Source organism: Pongo pygmaeus, chromosome 19, assembly GCF_028885625.2.
Source record: "Pongo pygmaeus isolate AG05252 chromosome 19, NHGRI_mPonPyg2-v2.0_pri, whole genome shotgun sequence".
Classification (NCBI taxonomy): Eukaryota; Metazoa; Chordata; class Mammalia; order Primates; family Hominidae; genus Pongo; species Pongo pygmaeus.
In genome coordinates, this window is record NC_072392.2 from 67,661,047 (window position 1) to 67,682,275 (window position 21,229).

The following is a 21,229-nucleotide window of genomic DNA, read 5'->3' on the forward strand; positions in this document are numbered from 1 at the left end:
TCTTCTCACAAATGCTGACAGATTAGTGTGTAACTTTTCCTTGTAGATATTACAAAGAAACAGGATGGACATTTTGATACACCACCACATTTATTTGCTAAGGTAAGAAGTTTTTATAAGAACCCTCATTTGTAAATTAGGTTTGAAAGAGGGTTGTGGGTTTTTTCCTAAAATTATGGAAATCACAATTACATATGTTCACTTAAAAGAATTAAGACCTTGTAAATTCATTAGGTGTCACAACTCTTTATTATAATTATTCTTAAATTCTATTTGAATTCTCTCTAAACCTTAATGGAAGTTTGAGTTATAATATTAGGTAGGTAGGAGAAGGCACCTGGTAAATCTTTTCACATTGGTAATATTTTAATTATTAAAATAACAACATTTGTAACAGTAGATGTGCTTTCATATAATTCTTTAGGTAAAAGAAGTAGACCAGAGTGGGGAATGGTTCAAGGAAGGAATGAAATTGGAAGCTATAGACCCATTAAATCTTTCTACAATATGTGTCGCAACCATTAGAAAGGTAAGATAATAGGTTTTAAAATATAGAAATGCAATTACAGGAATGCAATTATAGAAATGGAATTAAGCTAATAGAAGGAGTCCCCAAGCATATTCGTTTTGACATAAAATGTGTATGTGTGTGTATCTTCACTGGGGAGAAGGTTGCTAGGAATTTCAAAATAAATTAGAATTCTCTGATCTTTCTTATATAGGTTATTGTCAAGATTGTCATTTTGAGTCTGCTACATTTATTTATGGAAGTATGTCCTAATTTAGAGGAAAAATATTTATTTAAGTTACTCCTAGTCAGGGCTAGTCCAATTAAGAATTGTAACAAGGCCAAGTTTATCTTCAATTTCCTGTGTTTCCTTTTTAGGCCTTTTTCTTCCTTTCGGTAGTAGTTTTTGCTGCTTTTCTCTTTTCCCCCTCATCTGAAACTGCTCTTACAAAAAGACCTAGAAGAGAAATTCTTGGGGTTTTTTTTTGTTTGTTTGTTCATTTTTTTTGAGACACAGTCTCTCTCTGTCATCTAGGCTGGAGTGCAGTAGTGTGATCACAGGCTCAAGTGACCCTCCCACTTCAGCCTTCAGAGTGGCTGGGATCACAGGTGTGTGCTATCATGCCTGGCTAATTTTCTTATTTTTATTTTTGTAGGTACGGGGTCTCCCTAGGTTGCCCAGGCTGTTCTCAGATTCCTGGGCTCAGGCAATCCTCCTAAAGTGCTAGGATTATAGGCGTGAGCCACAGCACCCAGCATTTTTTTTTTTTTTTAAAGACATGGTTTCACTGTGTCACCCAGGCTGGAGTGCAGTGGCATGATCTCAGCTCACTGCAACCTCTGCCTCCCAGGCTCAAGTGATCCTCCTGCCTCGGCCCCCCAAGTAGCTGAGATTACAGGTGCATGCCACCACGCCCGGTTAATTTTTGTATATTTTGTAGAGATGGGATTTCACCATGTTGCCCGGGCTGGTCTCAAATTTCTGGACTCAAGTAACCCACCTGCTTCGGCCTCCCACAGTGCTGGGATTACAGGCATGAGCCACCATGCCTGGCCTTGTTTTTTGTTTGTTTGTTTGTTTTTTGTTTGTTTTTTTTTTTTTTTTTTTGTGAGATGGTATCTCGCCCTTTCACCCAGGCTGTAATGCAGTGGTGTGATCATAGCTCACCACAGCCTTGAGCTCAAGCAGTTCTCCCACTTCAGCTTCCTGAGCAGCTGGTACTACAGGCACAAGCCACCACACCCAACCAGTTTTTTTGTTGTTGTTGTTTTCTTAGCAATGGGGTCTCACTGTATTGCCCAGGATAGTCTCGAACTCCTGAGCTCAAGCAATTCTCCTGCCTCAGCCTCCTGAGTAGCTGGGAATACAGGCAGGAGCCACCTGCCTGGCTAGCATTGGCATTTTTTTAAGGTCCCAGGTGAATATCATGTACAGCCATGGTCAAGAACCACCTAAGGAAAGTCTGCTTACATAAAGGTGTAACTTAAATCGTGATTTACATTTCAACAGTTTAAAACCTTCAGCTAAAAGAAAAACAGTCACAATGGCCCGGGCATGGTAGCTCACGCCTGTAATCCCAGCACTTTGGGAGGCCAAGGCAAGCAGATCACGAGGTCAGGATATCAAGACCATCCTGGCTAACACAGTGAAACCCCATCTCTACTAAAAATACAAAAAATTAGCCGGGCGTGGTGGCACGCACCTGTAGTCCCAGCTACTCAGGAGACTGAGGCAGGAGAATCACTTGAACCCGGGAGGTGGAGGTTGCAGTGAGCCAAGATGGCGCCACTGCACTCCAGCCTGGGCGACAGAGTGAGACTCTGTCTCAAAAAAAAACAGAGAAAAAGAAAAACAATTATGATGGCTGCCATGTCACATGGTCAAACAGCTGGACGAGACTGGCTCCAAACCCTGTTCTTCCTCTTTTCCTGACTAGTGATCAGAATGAGCCAATAAGATTTAAAACAGGCCGAGGTGGGCGAATCACAAGGTCAGGAGTTCGAGACCAGCCTGGTCAATGTGGTGAGACCCCATCTCTACTAAAAATACAAAAATTAGCCGGGCGTGGTGGCGGGCACCTGTAGTCCCAGCTGCTTGGGAGGCTGAGGCAGAAGAGTCGCTTGAACCCGGGAAGGGGAGGTTGCAGTGAGCTGAGATCGCACCACTGCACTCCATCCTGGGCGACAAAGCAAGACTCTGTCTCAAAAAAAAAATAAAATAAAATAATTAAAAACACTTGATTCCTGAAACACCTTGATCATGTTAAAAAGAAAAAAAAAGGCCAGGCCCTTTTTTTATTACAATTACAGGTGGCTCACACCTGTAATTCCAGCACTTTAGAAGGGCGGATCACAAGGTCAGGAGTTCAAGACCAGCCTGGCCAACATGATGAAACTAAAAATACAAAAAAGTTAGCTGGGCCTGGGGCCGGGCACCTGTAATCCCAGTTCTTGGGAGGCTGAGGCAGGAGAATGCTTGAACCTGGGACACGGAGGTTGCAGTGAGCTGAGATTGTGCTATTGCACTCCAGCCTGGGCAACAAGAGCAAAACTCTGTCTCAAAAAAAAGAAAAAAATAAAGACTGGGTTCAATGCCTCATGCCTGTAATCCCAGCACTTTGGGAGTCCAAGGCGGGTGGATCACTTGAGGTCAGGAGTTCAAGACCAGCCTGGCCAACATGATGAAACCCTATCTCCATACAAAAATTAGCCAGGTGTGGTGGTGTGTGCCTATAATCCCAGCTACTCGAAAGGCTGAGGCAAGAGAATCACTTGAACCCGGGAGGTGGAGGTTGCAGTGAGCTGAGATCGAGCCACTGCACTTCAGCCTAAGCATAGAGCAAGACTGTCTCAAACAACAACAACAAAAATCACATGGATTCCCATGATCGACTCCATGTCTACATGACCGGAATCACAGTCAAGGCCAGGCTTGGTGGCTCATGCCTGCAATTCCAGCACTTTGGGAGGCTGAACTAGGAGGATCCTTTCAGTTCCAGCTCCCACGCACGTGACAACAGTCTCTGTGTCTGTTAATTCTGATTACTGAGAAAGAGTCTGAATAGCTGAGCTAAGCCTTTGGTTTGGTTCCATACGTGATACATACAAGTCCCTAGTCTAGTCACCTGTGTTTAGAAGAATGAAGAAAGGAATCCAATGTAAGTGGGGTAGTTCTGTCTAGAGGTCTTAGGCAAAGCTGTCAAGCTTAAGAGTAGTAAATTTAGTGTACATGTTTACCATATAGGAATAACCAGAGAAAGGAACTTGGGGGAAGGGACCAAAAGATAATGTGGAACCATTATTACAGTCTTTAAACACTTGGTCAAGTCATCTGAGAGTTCTTTAGTAGACAAGATAACTTAGTACAGGTACTGGCCTGAACAGAGGTTGGACTGAAGGAAAGTTTTACTGTCTAAGAGGGGCAGCATCCATAGAGGATGGCTGAAAGCAATTATATCAAACAAGATAGCAAAGTCAAGACAGAGATTAATGGCAAGTTGAGGTGGAGTTGTGGAATATGGTGATTGATTACCTCTAAAGGAGTAAGAGGAGTTGTTGATTTGACACCCTGTACTAACTCAGAGAATATGTTCAGCATGCAGGTAAAATGCTGGACCGAGACACTGGAAGAGAGGCAAACTCATGATAAAACTTTAGGAATCACTGGTGTAGAAGTTCATCATTGTAGCACTGGGGTGGATGAGGTCATCAAAACAGAAAGAAAAGAGCTAAAATCAGAAACTTGAAGGTTGGAGATGAAAGAGCAAGTACCAAAAGGAATGCAGAAAGAACGATCAGAGAGATGAGAAGATTGATTGGTAGACCAGAATGTGATAAGAGACTAGGAGAAAATGTTTTAGAAAATTAACAGTAGGCTGGGTGTGGTAGCTCACGCCAGTAATCCTAGCACTTTGGGAGGCCGAGGCGGGCAGATTGCTTGAGCCCACCTTGGCCCCCAGGAGTTCAAAACCAGCCTGAGCAATAGGGCAAAATGCTGTCTTTACAAAAATTAGCTGGGTGTGGTGGCACACCTATAGACCCAGCTACCCAGGAGGCTAAGGTGGGAGCATCACCTTGAGCTCAGGGAAGTTGGCTGCAGTGAGCCATGATTGTACCACTGCACCCCAGCCTGGGTGACCTTGTCTCAAAAAAAAAAAAAAAAAAACAAAATTAAGAGTAGTGAGCAAGTAGCAGAGACTCAGTGAGGTTGGGCAAATTAGGAGTTTATTCGTGAATTTAGCAGTTTAGGTAAAGGCAACATACTGCAGGAAGAAGATAGCCAAAAACAAAAATTCAACAAATAAATAAAAAATATGAAGGAATATTTGGGAGGCAGAGGCAGGAGAATCACATGAGGCCAGGAATTTAAGACCAGCCCAGCCAACATGGCGAAATCCCATCTCTACTAAAAATACAAAAATAGGTCGGGTGTGGTGGTGAGCACCTGTAATCCCAGCTACTTGGGAGACTGAGGCAGGAGAATTACTTGAACCCAGGAGGGGGAGGTTACAGTGAGCTGAGATTGTACCACTGCACTCCAGCCTGGGCAACAAAGCGAGACTCCATCTCAAAAAAAAAATATATATATATATATATGTATGTGTATATATATATAAAATAAAAGAATAGATAAAGACAAAAATCAACTGCAAGGAGTTGCGTGGTATGTAACTTCAATTGAGTGTCTGGGTGAATAGAGTTTATTCTACTATTCTATAACCTTGAACCTATTTCAAAGTAAAAAAAAAAAATTTTTTTTTCCCCTTTGAAACAGAGTCTTGCTCTGTCACCCAGGCTGGAGTGCAATGCCATGATCTTGGCTCACTGCAGCCTCTGCCTCCCTGGTTCAAGCAATTCTCCCTGCCTCAGCCTCCCAAGTAGCTGGGATTACAGGTCCCCACCACCATGCCTGGCTAATTTTTGTATTTTTAGTAGAGACTGGGTTTCGCCATGTTGGCCAGTCTGGTTGCAAACACCTGACCTCAGGTGTCTGCCCATCTCAGCCTCCCAAAGTGCTGGTATTACAGGCATGAGCTACCGCGCCCAGCCAAAATATTTTTAATATAATGGAAATTGGGAAACATTAGAGTATAAGAGATGGTCTTTTGAAAGCAAAATTCCAGTGGTAATAGGGCAAGATGGGGAAGTTTGTCTTAGTTTTAAAAAGGGGGGGGCAGCCTGGTCAAGGTGGGTGGGTCACCTGAGGTCAGGAGTTCGAGACCAGCCTGGCCAACATGATGAAATCCCATCTCTACTAAAATACAAAAATTAGCTGGGCGTGGTGGCGCATGCCTGTAATCCCAGCTACTTGGGAGGCTGAGGCAGAAGAATCACTTGAACCCAGGAGGCAGAGGTTGCAGTGAGCCGAGATTGACCCATTGCACTCCAGCCTAGGTGACGAGGGAAACTCCGTCTCAAAAAAAAAAAAAAAAAAAAGGGCAGGGTGGGGACAGCCAGACATAGTGGCTCGTGCCTGTAATCCCAACACTTTGGGAGGCCACGGCAGAAGGATCACTTGAGCCCAGGAGTTTGAGACCAGCCTGAGCAACATGGTGAGACCCCATCTCTACAAAATAAAAATTAAACAATTAGCTGAGTGTGATGGCATGCACCTGTAGTCCTAGCTACTCAGGAGGCAGAGACAGAAGGATTGCTTGAGCTAGGGAGGTCAAGGCTGCAGTGGGCCATGTTCGCACCATTGCACTCCAGCCTGAGTGACAGAGTGAGACCTTGTCTCAAAAAGGGGGAGTTGGGTACTTGTTACAACAGTCTCTGAGGCGTGAAGAAACGAACAAGAGGACCCTTAATGTGGACCGGCCGTAGCATCTGCCATAGAGGAGTATGGTTATCTGTAGCATAAAAGAGATCAAGTTGGAGCTTGAAGAAGGTAGAGACCGTTTGTAAAAACTCTGTATTTGATAAATCAGAAAGAAAGAAGTAAAAGTGTTACCAAGTAGGATTTGGAGCCTAGCTGAAACTAGATAGGTAAATAGTAAGGACTCAGCCCAGTTTCATGATGCCACAACAGCAGGCAGCTATAGCCATGGTCAAAGGCACTGCTTTTCCCAGACCTTCGAGGTCAGTTATAGGTAATCCTGCTTTTGTTTCTGGAACACACTAGAATTTATATAGATTTTTTCCATTAGAACTTCTGTTATTTACCATAACTCAATAGAGAAGCATGTTTCACTTTGAAGAGACCTTTATATAATAGATTTTCCTTTCTTTTAGAATGTCAAAGTATTATTTTTATAATAGTGGTATCTAATTTCAAGTACTTAGAATTCTCTTCATTAAAAAGGTGCTAGCTGACGGATTCCTGATGATTGGGATCGATGGCTCAGAAGCAGCAGACGGATCTGACTGGTTCTGTTACCATGCAACCTCTCCTTCTATTTTCCCTGTCGGTTTCTGTGAAATTAACATGATTGAACTTACTCCACCCAGAGGTACTTCATCCTAATAAACACTGGGTTTTAATCGTTGCTTTCTTCTTACATGGTTTTTGTTTACAACATTTAACACAGCCCTAGATTTCCTGAGTATGTATATAATGTGTGTGGATAAACATATACATACAGGAGCTGTAGGTTGCTCTAAAAGTATGAAGTACTGTATTCTAGCTTACTTTAATAAATTACAGTAGTATAGAATTTTTCCTGAGCATCTGTGTATTTTATAATATGAATTGGTATGCTCAAACTCTGTTGAGTCAGTAGTGTAGGCTCAACAGGCTATAGCATACTTTTTTTTTTTTTTTTTCCCCAATAAAGACAGGGTCTTGCTCTGTTGCCCAGGCTGGAGTGCAGTGGCACAATCATAGCTCACGGTAACTTCCAACTCCTGGGCCCAAGCAATCCTCCCACCTCAGCCTCCCTAGTAGCTGAAACTACAGCTGAAAGGCACAACCATGTCTGACTTTTTTTTTTTTTTTCCTTTTTTCTTTGTATGTACAGACAGGAATCTCACTATGTTACCCAGGCTGGTCTTGAAGTCCTGGCCTCAAGTGATCCTCCCATCTCAGCCTCCCCAAAGTGCTGGGATTAGGAGTGAACCACCACACTTAGATATGTGGACTTTTTTTTTTTTGAGACAGTCTCGCTCTGTCACCCAGGCTGGAATGCAGGGGTGCTATTTCACCTCTTTACAGCCTCCGCCTCCCAGGTTCAAGTGATTCTTGTGCCTCCTCTCCCAAGTAGCTGGAATTAGAGGTGTGCACCACCACGCCCAGCTGATTTTTCTATTTTTAGTAGACAGGGTTTTGCCATGTAGGCCAGGCTCATCACGTACTCCTGGCCTCAAGTGATCCGCCCACTTTGGCCTCCCAGCGTGCTGGGATTATAGGCGTGAGCCACTGCACCCAGCCCTATGTGTACTTTAAAAGGATGGCTGTTTTACTCATGGCTTAACCAGTGATTTTCCCAATTTTAATACTTGAGCATTAAGTTGCTCCTCTAAGAAAGGAGGAAAGCTATAACAGAGGTCTATAAAAATAGTATTTGCTCAGCCAGTTTTCTTTCTTGCAAGGAAAGAAAAATATCACTCCATACTATTAGGTGCTAGACTCTTCTAAAGCCTAGGATTGAAAGAGCAAAAGTGTACCATTGTAGTAAACAGAAAAAGAGAGCCACTTTTGCATTAGACTAAGTAGGCACACCAGTGTTTCTAGAAAGGGGAGGGAAATCTGTGTAACATGGAGGAATTATTGCACTCAGCAGCATAAATCATATAGGCCAGGTGCAGTGGCTCACGCCAGTAATCCCAGCACTTTGGGAGACTGAGGTAGGAGGATTGCTTGAGACCAGGAGTTTGAGAACAACCCGGGCAACATAGGGAGACCCTGTCTCTACTAAAAACAACAAAAAATTAGCCTGTCCCAGTGGCATGCGCCTGTAGTCCCAGCTACTAGAGAGGCTGAGGCAGGAGGATCACTTGAGCCCTGGAGGTTGAGGCTGCAGTAAGCCGTTGAGGGCACTACTGCACTCCAGCCTGGGCCACAGAGCAAGACCCTGTCTCAAAAAAAATAAAGTTGATCATATAACCTATGCTCTTAAGATTTTGTGTACTGTTACTTTTTGTCTGCATTTTAATATTATGCTAATTTTAAATGAACTGCTAGTTAAACCAGTTGTGTTTTTTAGGTTACACAAAACTTCCTTTTAAATGGTTTGACTACCTCAGGGAAACTGGCTCCATTGCAGCACCAGTAAAACTATTTAATAAGGTAAATTTAAATGGCAGCATAATTATGTGAGGACTTATTAATGCCCCACAAATACAATTTATGTTCATAAAAATGTCTTTGCCTTGTATTAGAATTTCTTAGTGGAGATATAATATAAACAAATACAGCAATGAAACAATATAAATATTTTCTTTACCTGGGAATCAAAACTTGTTTCCAAACTATGTTTCGTTTTTAATCTGAAGGAAATAGAAATGAAGACTTTTCCTAACAAGTTTTTAAATACTTCACCTTTGTATTATGTTTAAATAGTTAAGGAATTATTTGGAATTCATGGTTTAAATTATGTTATTTAGCTAGTTGCTTCTGTTTTTTGCTTTCTTAGTGATAGTAGGGTTGTGCATTCTTTCTTCTTTATACCAATATTAATGTTTTCTTCTCTGTGTCAGGATGTTCCAAATCACGGATTTCGTGTAGGAATGAAATTAGAAGCAGTAGATCTCATGGAGCCACGTTTAATATGTGTAGCCACAGTAACTCGAATTATTCATCGTCTCTTGAGGATACATTTTGATGGATGGGAAGAAGAGTATGATCAGTGGGTAGACTGTGAGTCCCCTGACCTCTATCCTGTAGGGTGGTGTCAGTTAACTGGATATCAACTACAGCCTCCAGCATCACAGTGTAAGTTGGTATACAGAAAAGGTGTCCTTTTGTAAAAATCAGCAATTCTCCAGAGGACTATCTCACATAAGTCATCTTATGAGCTCACAGGACAAGAATATACCTATGTCTGATTGGTTGCCAGGTAAGACATTGAGACTCAACAACAATATCACAGAATCAGACCATGTGTACCATGGCAGTGTGAATCCAATAGTCAATTACATAATGACTATAGAAACACAACAATCACCAAATTAAACTAGACTTACTATTTTAGTGAGTTAAAAATTACAGACTAAAAGTTTATTGGTATGTAATAAATGCTTTTGAGTAAATAGTGGAATCTGTCTCATGTTGAGGCTATGGTTTTGTAGGAACAAGTACCCTTATTTTCAGAGCATCATGTACTTAAGTATAATGGTCTTGGTAAAGATAATTCATCTAAGTTGTATCTAGACAGCTGTATCGTCTAAATTGTAAACAATTATCTGGTACCAATTTTCCCTTTTTATTTTTCAGCATCAAGAGAAAACCAATCAGCTTCATCAAAACAGAAGAAAAAGGCTAAGTCCCAGCAATACAAAGGACATAAGAAAAGTGGGTCACCACGTGGTGTTCACATACATTTTCTAATTGTTAACTAATTGGAGTCACAGTATTCTTGGACAGAAAATGATATCTCTTGTGAGAACTGATAATTGTGCATTATGTATTATGCTTAAAGGTGCAGTATGCCATAAAAGGCAAACCCTTGAAATAATGAGAAACACTGATATTTTACTAACAGGAGAAATGATTACCACAGTATTTAAAGTATATGTGGTAAAGAATAGAGTCTGTGAATGATTCTTGAAATAATATGTAAAACCTACTGAAAGTTAATCCTTTTTAAAAACTTTATTTAAAAAGAAAAATTAGCAGCCAGGTGCAGTGGCTCACGCCTGTAATCCCAGCACTTTAGGAGACCGAGGCAGGCAGATCACAAGGTCAGAAGATCGAGACCATCCTGGCTAACACGGTGAAACCCTCTCTCCACCAAAAATACAAAAAATCTGCCGGGCGTGGTGGCACGCGCCTGAGGTCCCAGCTACTCGGGAGGCTGAGGCAAGAGAATCACTTGAACCCAGGAGGTGGAGGTTGCAGTGAGCCAAGATCACGCCACTACACTCCAGCTGGGCAACACAGCAAGACTCTTTGTCTCAAAAAAAAAAAAAAAAAAAAAAAAAAATTAGCAGATGTTTGATGCTTACAGTAGATGTGAAGCCTAATAAACCCATTTTTCCTAGAAAGCAAAACTTTCTGAGTGATACTGGTAAGAAATCCTCGTTGATGGCAAACAAGCTTTACCAAATTTTTCTAGAAATGCTTTCTATACTAAAAAATTAGCCGGGCATGGTGGTGCATGCCTGTAATCCCAGCTACTTGGGAGGCTGAGGCAGGAGAATCGCTTGAACCCAGGAGGCAGAGGTTGAGGTGAGCCGAGATTGTGCCATTGCACTCTAGCCTAGGCAACAAGAGCAAAACTCCATCTCAAACAAAAAAAAAAGAAATTCTTTCTGTACTGTATTTTACCTTACAGTGAATTGTTGGCATAAGCCAAAGTAATATAAAATATATTGATAACTATATTTGATTTTTTTTAAATCTTATTTCCCCACCATAGAAAGCCATAGCTTTCTCTCTTCATAAAACTTGTCATTCTTTTTTGAGACAAGGCCTCACTTTGTTGTCCAGGCTGGAAGGGAGTGCAGTGGCACAATCTCCGCTCACTACAGCCTTGACCTTCCCTGGCTCAAGCAGTCCTCCCACCCCAGCCTCCTGAGTAGCTTGGACCACAGGCATGTGTTGCCACACACCCAGCTAAGTTTTGTATTTTTTTGTAGAGGCAGAGTCTTGCCACGTTGCCCAGGCTGGTCTCAAACTTCTGGACTCAAGCAGTCTGCCCACCTCAGCCTCCCAAAGTGCTGGGATTACAGGCATGAGCCATCACACCTGGCCATATTTCATTTCATTCTTAGATAAGGTTATTTATATATATATATATATATATATATACATTTTTTTTTTTTTTTTTTTTTGAGACAGAGTCTCAGTCTGTCGCCCAGGCTGGAATGGAGTGGTATGATCTTGGCTCACTGCAGCCTCGACTTGCCAGGTACAAGCAATTCTCCCACCTCAGCCCCTAGAGTAGCTGGGACCACAGGAGTATACCACCATGCCCAGCTAGTTTTTATATTTTTATAGAAATGATGTCTCACCATATTGCCCAGGCTGGTCTCAAACTCCTGGGCTCAAGCGATCCATCTGCCTGCCTTGGCCTCCCAAAGTGCTGGGATTACAGGTGTGATCCTCTGAGTCTGGCCAATTTTTATTTAAAGATATTTTTTAAATTGGACTGGATGTGGTGGCTCATGCCTGTAATTAATCCCAGCAATTTTGGGAGGCCGAGGCAGGCAGATGGCTTTAGACCAGTCTGGGCAACATGGCAAGACCCCATCTCTAAAAACAAAAAAAAGGAAGAAAAAAACAAGCTATTTAAAAAATGTAAAAGTACACTTGAAGATTAAAACTGAAACAGATTTTTCCAGCTGACTTGCCAAATATGCTCAGGTACATGCTGATCTGCCTCATTAACAACCTAGAGACTGAAGTAGCAAGAAGAATCGAATATACTCTGTTCTAACCTTTCTGATGTTTGCTTGTTAAGTGGGAAACTTAAAAATTTTTGCTGTCCACTGTAGTAGTACTTTGAAAGATAAGTTTTCTCCCAGCTCAAAACCCATGTCAGCCACACACAAGTAGCAACCTACAGGCCTGTCTCTTGACCTCTCGTTTATAGGCACAAGCCTCCCACAGGCCCAGAATTATTTTGCCCACCAGCTGCTTGCCAGGTCTGATGCTCACCTAAAAGAACTTTAGGGAGCATTGCCAAACCAGCCTGATGAAAGGGAGTTCTCATGTATCTAAATGAGTAGCAAGAATTCACATGGGAACTTCATTTATGTCAGTGGACTGACAATAGCAGGTATGACCACTAAGCTTTCTGTGAAGTAAATAACAAGTCTGTTTTCACTTTCTGTTGGATAAGACTTTGGAATTTCAGAATTTTATTTCCAAGATGTCAAATTAAAAATGGTTTTTATTACTCAGTGGCTATATGACATTGCTTTTTAGAACTTATCTGTGAGTTTTGTGTAGACAATTTATTTGCCTCCCTCAGCGTGACTCTTGTAGGATTTGTTTCTGACTTGTGGAGTTAAAACTGTTTTGAATTAATGGGCTGGAAACATGGAAAGAAATATGTAATTAATGAAGAAATATTAGCACCCCGGTTTTTAGTGATATTTACCATTACTAGAGTTCTGGATTCACTGAAAAAATGAATTTTGGTCTACATGTAACATATTCCTTAACTATAACGTTTTACTATTTCCTAATAGTATGACATCATCTCTAATACCTTTAAATTGTCCTTTGGACATAGAAAAGAAAAGAACTATGAACCCACAGTACCTCATTAGATGCCTTTGGGACCAGATGTGCATTGGAATTCAGAATTTTGTGGATTTTAGAAGAGAAATATAGTCTGTGTAACATACATTATGTAACACTCCAGACTCTGAAACATTTTTTAAAGCAAATATATATATAAATATTTACATTAAATGGCCCAAATAAAAATTATAAGTAGTGTCACCAAGTGAGGTATGGCTTTGTTGCCAAAGTTTTTTTTTAAAAAACTTCCTGAGGCCAGGCGTGGTGGCTCACGCCTGTTATCCCAGCACTTTGGGAGGCCGAGGCGGGCGGATCACCTGAGGTCAGGAGTTCGAGACCAGCCTGACCAACATGGAGAAACCCCGTCTCTACTAAAAATACAAAATTAGCCAGGCGTGGTGGCGCATGCCTGTAATCCCAGCACTCGGGAGGCTGAGGCAGGAGAATCGCTTGAACCTGGGAGGCAGAGGTTGCAGTGAGCCGAGATCGCGCCATTGCACTCCAGCCTGGGCAACAAGAGCAAAACTCCGTCTCAAAAAAAATTGAGGATAAGGAAGTATAGTGGCGTATTAAGAAGCAGCAGTTTTCACTCTAATGGTGCCGCCGCCTCTTATTTTTTTTCTATTACTCAGCAAACAGTTTTTTAGAAAGTTTTCTCACTAAGCTTTAGTTACACAAATAAGTATTTGGGGTTTAGAAACCTGTCATCCATTGCAGGCAGATTGATATAAATACCAGATGGGCTATAAAACCTTTTGTTTTTACGTTTGCCTTGGTAGATTATCATATTCTGGCTCTGTTGTTTCATCTTACAGCTCGTTGGTCTTTTTGAACTTAAGATCATCTGTTAGTGGTATATTCTTTGGCAGTGCTTATTGTACAGAAACAGCTGATGAGCTTCATTGGTCTAGCTAGCTTTGTAGTAAGTTGTGTTCATGCCACGAAGGAGGGATAATTACTAACACTTTCGAGAAAAAGTATAAGGTTCTGCCAGAAGGATCATAGACACTCTCTAGTCTCAAAAGCCTCTTTTCCTTAAGATGTGGTAATTCTAGAGCAGGAAAAGCAGTACTGATTTCTGCTTTAAATCTCACCATTTTCGGAGACTACTGTAAGTAGTAAGAGTGGACATTGCTCCTTGCATTTTTATCTGTGAGTATGTGGTATATTAGGAAAAAGTCTTAAGTTGTTGCTGCATGTGATTTTGGTTTGGCTCTTGAGAATTGAATCTACTCAATAACAGCTTAAATCCCACATCATTTTACATAGGAATACTGTGTGGCTTACATTTACCTTTTAGTTTTGATTTTGTGAAGCATAATTTTTTATGCTCTTACTCGGTTTATTCTGTCATCTGGAAGAAAACAGACATAACTCAATCACAAAGATAAAGATCCTTTTGCTTTTTTTTTTTCTTTCTTTCTTTTTGAGACAGAGTCTTCCTCTGTCTCCCAGGCTGGAGTGCAGTGGTGCGCTGTCGGCTCGCCACAACCTCCGCCTCCCAGATTCAAGCGATTCTCCTGCTTCAGCCTCCCAAGTAGTGGGATTACAGATGTGCACCACTACTTATGGCTAATTTTTGTATTTTTAGTAGAGGCAGGCTTTCACCATGTTGGCCAGGCTGGTCTTGAACTCCTGACCTCAAGTGGTCCACCTGCCTCGGCCTCCCAAAGTGCTGGGATTACAGGCTTGAGCCACTGTACCCTACTGATCCTTCAGCTTTCAGTATGATTAATGCACTATGCCTGGTTCTTCAATATTTGCAGAGTTCGGAGTATTTTTTTGGTTGGCAAAAGCATTGTACGTGTCTTGGAAGGCTTATATTTGTATAGAAAACTATAGCTGAAGGGTGTAATACTTTTTTTTTTTTTTTTTGAGACAAAAAAAAATTGCCCAGCCTGGAGCACTGTGGTACAATCATAGCTCACTGCAGCCTTGAACCCCTGGGCTCAAGCAAATCTCCCACATCAGACTCCGGCATTGCCCAGCTAATTTTTTTATTTTTTGTAGAGATGGGTCTCACTGTGTTGCCCAGGCTGGTCTTAAACTCCTGGCCTGAAGCCATCCTTATTCTTCTGCCTTGGCATCCCGAGGTGCTGGGATTACAGGCATAAGCCACCATGCCCAGCCTGATAAATTTGTTTCAGAATAAATCAGATTGCTTAAGAATTTACAGGCAATAAGCTTTGAATTTGGAAGTATGTTTTAGAATAAGAATTGTGTTTTCTAAAAAAGTGAATTGTAAACGAAAAGTTAGGGAAGCACATTTCATATCAGTAACATCCTACACCCAGATAATACATTTAAATTGTTTTGATTTCTCCACCAGTGTTTGGGCTTATATGAGCTATGAAATGCTACCTAAAAGTAGTGTTTTAAGACCCTTTCTTCCTTCCTTTGGGTTTTTATCCCACCTCAAGCAGAGACTTTCTTGAAAGAAATTGGCCAGCTGTTCTTTTTTTTTTGAGACGGAGTCTTGCTCTGTCGCCCAGGCTGGAGTGCAGCAGCACGATCTCGGCTCACTGCAAGCTCCGCCTCCCAGGTTCACGCCATTCTCCTGCCTCAGCCTCCTGAGTAGCTGGGACCACAGGCGCCTGCCACCACACCCAGCTATTTTTGTATTTTTAGTAGAGATGGGGTTTCACTGTGTGAGCCAGGATGGTCTCGATCTCCTGACCTCGTGATCCACCCACCTTGGCCTCCCAAAGTGCTGGGATTACAGGTGTGAGCCACCACAGCCGGCCCAGCTTTTCTTAAAGCTCTCTGTAATTCATTTTACTTTGTCTTGTTTTAAATTTGAGAGTCAGAACTAATTATTACCAGACTCTCGGAGAGTAGAAACAATCTCCCCCAACACACACAGTCTCTCTTTCCTTGTTTTCAGAAATACAAACTTTGCATAATTGGTTCTCTTTTGAGAGTGTCCTGTGCAGCACAGCTTTCCTAGTTATATAATGCACTTTTCTTACCACGCATGTAAGTGAAAGCTTACTTTAGTCTGACTTGATATTTAGAGAGGAAGATGCCAATTGGGAAGAAGCCTGTCAGTTTGTCGAGCCTGCCTATGACAGGTGGGGTGCGGAGGAGCTTCTCTGGTGACGAAGAGTTGACTCCTCCTCCATATCGAACCCTTCCAGCACAGACAGCCCCGGAGGCCTTCCCACCTCCCAGCACTAGCCGAGAGTTCAGTCCCAGCCTCAAAACAGGTAATTAGTCACATCAGCATCTCAGGTACTTCAGAGGGTAAAAGTACTGGGTAGGGTGGTGGGAGACAAAGCATGGTCTCGCAAGACAGATGCTGACTCATTGAATTTTTTTTCTTTTTCTTTCAACTAAAGAATTCATTTCACTAGTCCTTAGTAGTCACTTCACTAAGACAAAACATCAGGGAAGAATTTTTTACTTCGTTATAAAATACTTCCAAGCTTCAAATAAGAGTGGTTACAATTTCAAGTTCTGGAATTGTGAGACAACTTGGAATATTTCATGGTTTTGAACATTCCTCATTGCAGAATTGTATGTGACTTGACCTGGGAACAAAGTGTGTCATTAGGGATAAGTCTGATTAAAAAGACAGAAAAACGAGGCTTTGTTCATAACATTTCATAGTGTCTCATTCATGGAAAGGATGTGTTTTGAGTTCCAGTTTAATTTTAGTTGTGGCAGTAACATTGATCACAATCTTAGTTGAATAACAAATTTGGAAATTCAATACCTGCATTTTATTATTTCCGTAAGTTCATGATTATGTATGTATAGTGATTAAATAGTCAGTGGCATTTGATTTGAGTGTAATTGGTTAGGCCAAGGTAGTCGATTGTAAGGAAGACTGCAAAAGGTTTTGCCCTTTGTAATTACTAAGAACAAGCATGGTATTATCATAGGGTATGAGGACTTCACTTAGGTATGATGAACTTCAGGTGTGAGTACAGATCAGCTCATACAGCTTCAAAGCCAAAGTTATACCTGCCTTAGCATATGTTCTGCCATATGCTAACTATTGCTTTTAGACTAAATTGTTTTCTATAATCAGCATTCTTTAAAATGTCTTGTATGTTGAAAACCTAGATGAGACTTGTTACCTAGCTCTGTTTTCTTCTCATTCTTCTGTTCGCTAATATTTTTGCACCTATGGGGGTTTTCTTGTTTGTTTCCGGTGTTGGTTTTTTTGGTGGTTTTTGCCATTTTAGGATATGTTCTTTAGCTTTTGCCTCCCTCATAATGTATTAGGCCATCTTGCCCCCTTCCCAGTCTTTTTCTCTGAAGATCATTGTGATGTTCTTACATCCAGAGGAAATTACACTACTACTTTTGTACGAAAAACAAATTAGGATTGTAAATCCAATGTCACCTGCTCTTTAACGGAAAAATGTTCAGAGTCTAAAGAGCATTCCAGTTTCTTGTCTGAGTTTTTTTCTTTTTGCACTTATTTATGAAATAGTCTTGCATTACTTAAGTATGGATATTGTGAGTTCCGAATATATTTGAGCTTTTATTGGATCTTGGATGCATTTTCTTTAAGCATGAGGCTGGTTTTGAAGATGTATGTCACATTTTGTGATAGGTTACTGATTCATTTAAAACGGAACTTCTGGCACTGGCAAAACCCAAGTATTTAGAGTAGACGAACTAGAAGGAAACACCTGGCCTCCTGTGTGACTTCCTTCTTCCACTGATGTCTATAGTATATTCTGAGCTGGGGCACAACTTGTGGGACTTGGTGTGATTTTTCTCTGATGAAACTAAGTAGGGACTATATTGCTACCTTAACTATCTGAAAGCTATGGTTTCATTAGCTGTTGAAAGAGTTTATTATTTATGGGCTTCGTAGCTGGAAAAATGTGACTTCAGTTAGCTTATCTCCTGAAATGTTAGTGATTAGTGTCAACAAAGTGACTTCCTTCTAAAAACAGAGCTGAGAAAAGAAAAGGCATTTGTGTAGAAAGTGACATTCAACCACAGGATCTGTTTTATTTCATCCATCATTTATTGAGAAGGCCTGGAAGGGAGAAATGATTCATGTGAAGATAATGACAGGCTTTGTTTTAGATTCCATGAAAACAGTGAAACTTTACATTAAAACATTGCACATCTGAGTGAGTGTTTCACCTTTATCTTGAGTGACTTTTTTTAGCACATCATTTTCATATTTTAACATGACTAGAAGCATAATCCAGAAATTTGTTGTTAGCAGTAATGCATATAGCTTCAGGATATGCTTTAGAATCACAACTTACCTTTCTTACATTTTTTTAAAAAACATCCGTTTGAATGAAACATGTTTGATCTTGAAGCACAGTAATTCTTTTCTCATTCATTTAGCCATCCAGTCATCATAGAACAAGATACTGTTTTAATCAACCTTTTATTGTGGGTACTGCACCTTTAATGAAACTTGGGTTTTGTTTTCCATGTGTGTATTTTCTAGGTATTGTTAAAATGGCCTTCACGCTGAACGACTGCATGCTGGCTAGATTTGAAGGATAACTGTCATACATTTGATATCATTCCTCATAAAAGCATTTTTATTTATATTAAGTAATTTTTTAATGAAAGGAAGAACTGCACAGTCTTGTTTGCTGTACATTTGAACAGTCTGATGGGTGTTTGCTATGATTATGTGCATAACGTATTCACTTTTCTGTCTTTGGCCTGTTAAATTTTTGATCATCAATACCAAAACCAGTACCAAATAAAATAAATTGCCATCTCTCAAAAGATTATTCTTGGCCGGGCACAGTGGCTTACACCTGTAATCCCAGCACTTTGGGAGGCTGAGGCAGGTGGATCACCTGAGATCAGGAGTTTGAAACCAGCTGGCCAAAATGAGGAAACCACATCTCTACTGAAAATACAAAAATTAGCCGGGTGTGGTGGTGCACACCTGTAATCCCAACTACTTGGGAGGCTGAAGCAGGAGAATCACTTGAACCTGGGAGGTGGAGGTTGCAGTGAGCCGAAATTGTGCCACTGCACTCCAGTCTAGGTGACAGAGCGAGACTATCTTAAAAAAAAAAAAAGATTATTCTTTAAATTAGCAAGTAAGATGTCAGCAGCCATTATTTTTAAACTAATTGCTTGTAACTAAAATCAAGACATGGGCCAGGCACGGTGGCTCACGCCTGTAATCCCAGCACTTTGGGAGGCTAAGGTGGGAGGATCACGAGGTCAGGAGTTCGAGACCAGCCTGACCAACATGGTGAAACCCCATCTCTACTAAAAAAATAAAGACATAAAGTATTTTTCTGACTGTACTATTTGACTTTAAAAGTTGTAGCAATTTTAATATTGTTCCACATGATGACACTGCCATTGCTTCATGAAAAACTTAAATGGCATACTACCTATCCAGATACTCTGCTGAGTTCTCATTCTCATCAGTTGATTTTTTTCTCTGTATGAGCAGTTTCCAGTTTACATCCCATATATGTGTATCCTCTCCATTTATTAATGAAAAGATACATAATAGAGAAAAATGAAGAACTTTTACCCTTGATCTGGAGCCAGATGCCTGCAGAGGCTGGTGGTTACCTGTGTGAGTATTGTGGGCAACCTGGGCAGTGAGCTCTGTGGTGGACAGAGATCTCAGGCTGCCCAGATTCAGGGGGTAGTAAGTAGCCAGTCAGTTCCCATTGATCACAGCTCTTTAAGGATGCTGTGCTCATGTTTCCAAGTCTATCTACTTTTCAGATTTTCATGTGAAATCTCTTTAATCGAAATATTCAGTCAAATGTGTAAAGAACCACTCAAATGTATAAAGAGGCCAGGTGCGGTGGCTCACACCTGTAATCCAAACGCTTTGGGAGGCCAAGGTGGGTGGATCACATGAGGCTAGGAGTTCAAGACCAGCCCAGCCAACATGGCAAAACCCCATCTCTACTAAAAATACAAAAGAATTCGCCAGGCGTGGTGGCACACACCTATAATCCCAGCCACTTGGGAGGCTGAGGCATGAGAATCACTTGAACCCGGGAGGTGGAAGTTGCAGTAAGCTGAGATCATGCCACTGCACCACAGCCTGGGTGATGGAGTGAGACTGTGTCTCAAAAAAAAAAAAAAAAAAAAATTGCACAGGGCCCAGGCAGGGGTGGAAAAAGCAGTTTCTGACTTCTGATTGAGCAGATCCGTGTATGCTAAAGAAGTTGGGGAAGAAGGGAGCATTGCCCACCATGGGACTAGATTGAAGTGGATGTGTTAGCACAAAACACCACCTCATCTGTTTAAATTATTTGAGCTCAACTTTGGTTAGACGGTAACCTGAACACAGCCAGGCGTGGTGGCTCACACCTGTAATCCCAGCACTTTGGGGATATGAAACTGAAAAACCGTTTTCCATACTAAAGACTTACGGAAACATGGCTATACTGTTAATTTATTTTCGTTAAAAAGTAAGTCATCAGATAAGAACTCAGGCAGGCACTCAGCTTTGAACTGGCCTCATGCCTTGTCCTCCTACATAGCTGGGACTGTAAGCATTAGCCACCACACTCGGCTCAGGAGTTTAATATTAGTTTTTCTTGGTAGGAGGGAGAGGTACACAGGGTCAGGCTAGAGTGCAATGACACAATCATAGGTCACTGTAATCTCGAACTCCTGGGCTCTAGCAATCCTTCTGCCTCAGTCCTGAGTAGCTGGGACTACAGGCTTGCACAGCCATACCCAGCTTTTTTTTGTTGTTTTTTGTAGAGATGGGGATTTGCTACATTGCCCAGGCTGCTACCACATCCAGCCCAGATAAACTTTTTAAAAATATATGTTACATCCTTATATAATTTATAATTTTTTAATGTTTTTATTTAACATCAGATATATATCTTTTTTTTCAGAGAATCTTTTTAATAAAAGTACTCCTTGAGGCTGGGTGCGGTGGCTCACGCCTGTCATCCCAGCACTTTGGGAGGCCGAGGTGGGCAGATCACAAGGTCAAGAGATCAAGACCATCCTGGCCAACATGATGAAACCCTGTCTCTACTAAAAATACAAAAATCAGCTGGGTGTGGTGGTGGGTGCCTGCAGTCCCAGCTACTTGAGGGGGCGGTGCTGAGGCAGGAGAACCGCTTGAACCCGGGAAGTGGAGGTTGCAGTGAGCCGAGATCACACCACTGCACTCCAGCCTGGCTACAGAGCGAGACTCCATCTCAAAAATAAATAAATAATACTCTTTGGGATTAATAATATATTAAAGTCATATTTATTGTGTTGGTAATTAAGATTGTACTTATGAGGCCAGGCGCGGTGGCTCACGCCTGTAATCCCAACCCTTTGGGAGGCTGAGGCGGACAGATCACAAGATCAGGAGATCGAGACCATCCTGGCCAATACGGTGAAACCACGTCTCTACTAAAATACAAAAAATTAGTCAGGCATGGTGGTAC

At 41.4% G+C, this 21,229-nt stretch overlaps 1 protein-coding gene across 5 annotated transcripts in view; it reads left to right on the forward strand.

The window, feature by feature from the left end:
• The window catches only part of MBTD1 (mbt domain containing 1), an 84,559-nt gene that overhangs the window by 59,591 nt on the left and 3,739 nt on the right, over positions 1-21,229 (forward strand). For 2 of the 5 annotated variants that reach the window (XM_063656838.1, XM_063656837.1), the window contains exons 10-15: positions 47-102; positions 425-529; positions 6,810-6,957; positions 8,650-8,732; positions 9,143-9,377; positions 9,879-9,956. In XM_063656838.1, coding sequence (XP_063512908.1) covers positions 47-102; positions 425-529; positions 6,810-6,957; positions 8,650-8,732; positions 9,143-9,377; positions 9,879-9,956 — 705 coding nt within the window. Of the gene's footprint in view, positions 1-46; positions 103-424; positions 530-6,809; positions 6,958-8,649; positions 8,733-9,142; positions 9,378-9,878; positions 9,957-15,868; positions 16,061-19,260; positions 19,390-21,229 lie in introns of all 5 variants that reach the window. The other 3 variants (XM_063656833.1, XM_063656834.1, XM_063656836.1) reach the window with 3 other exon arrangements.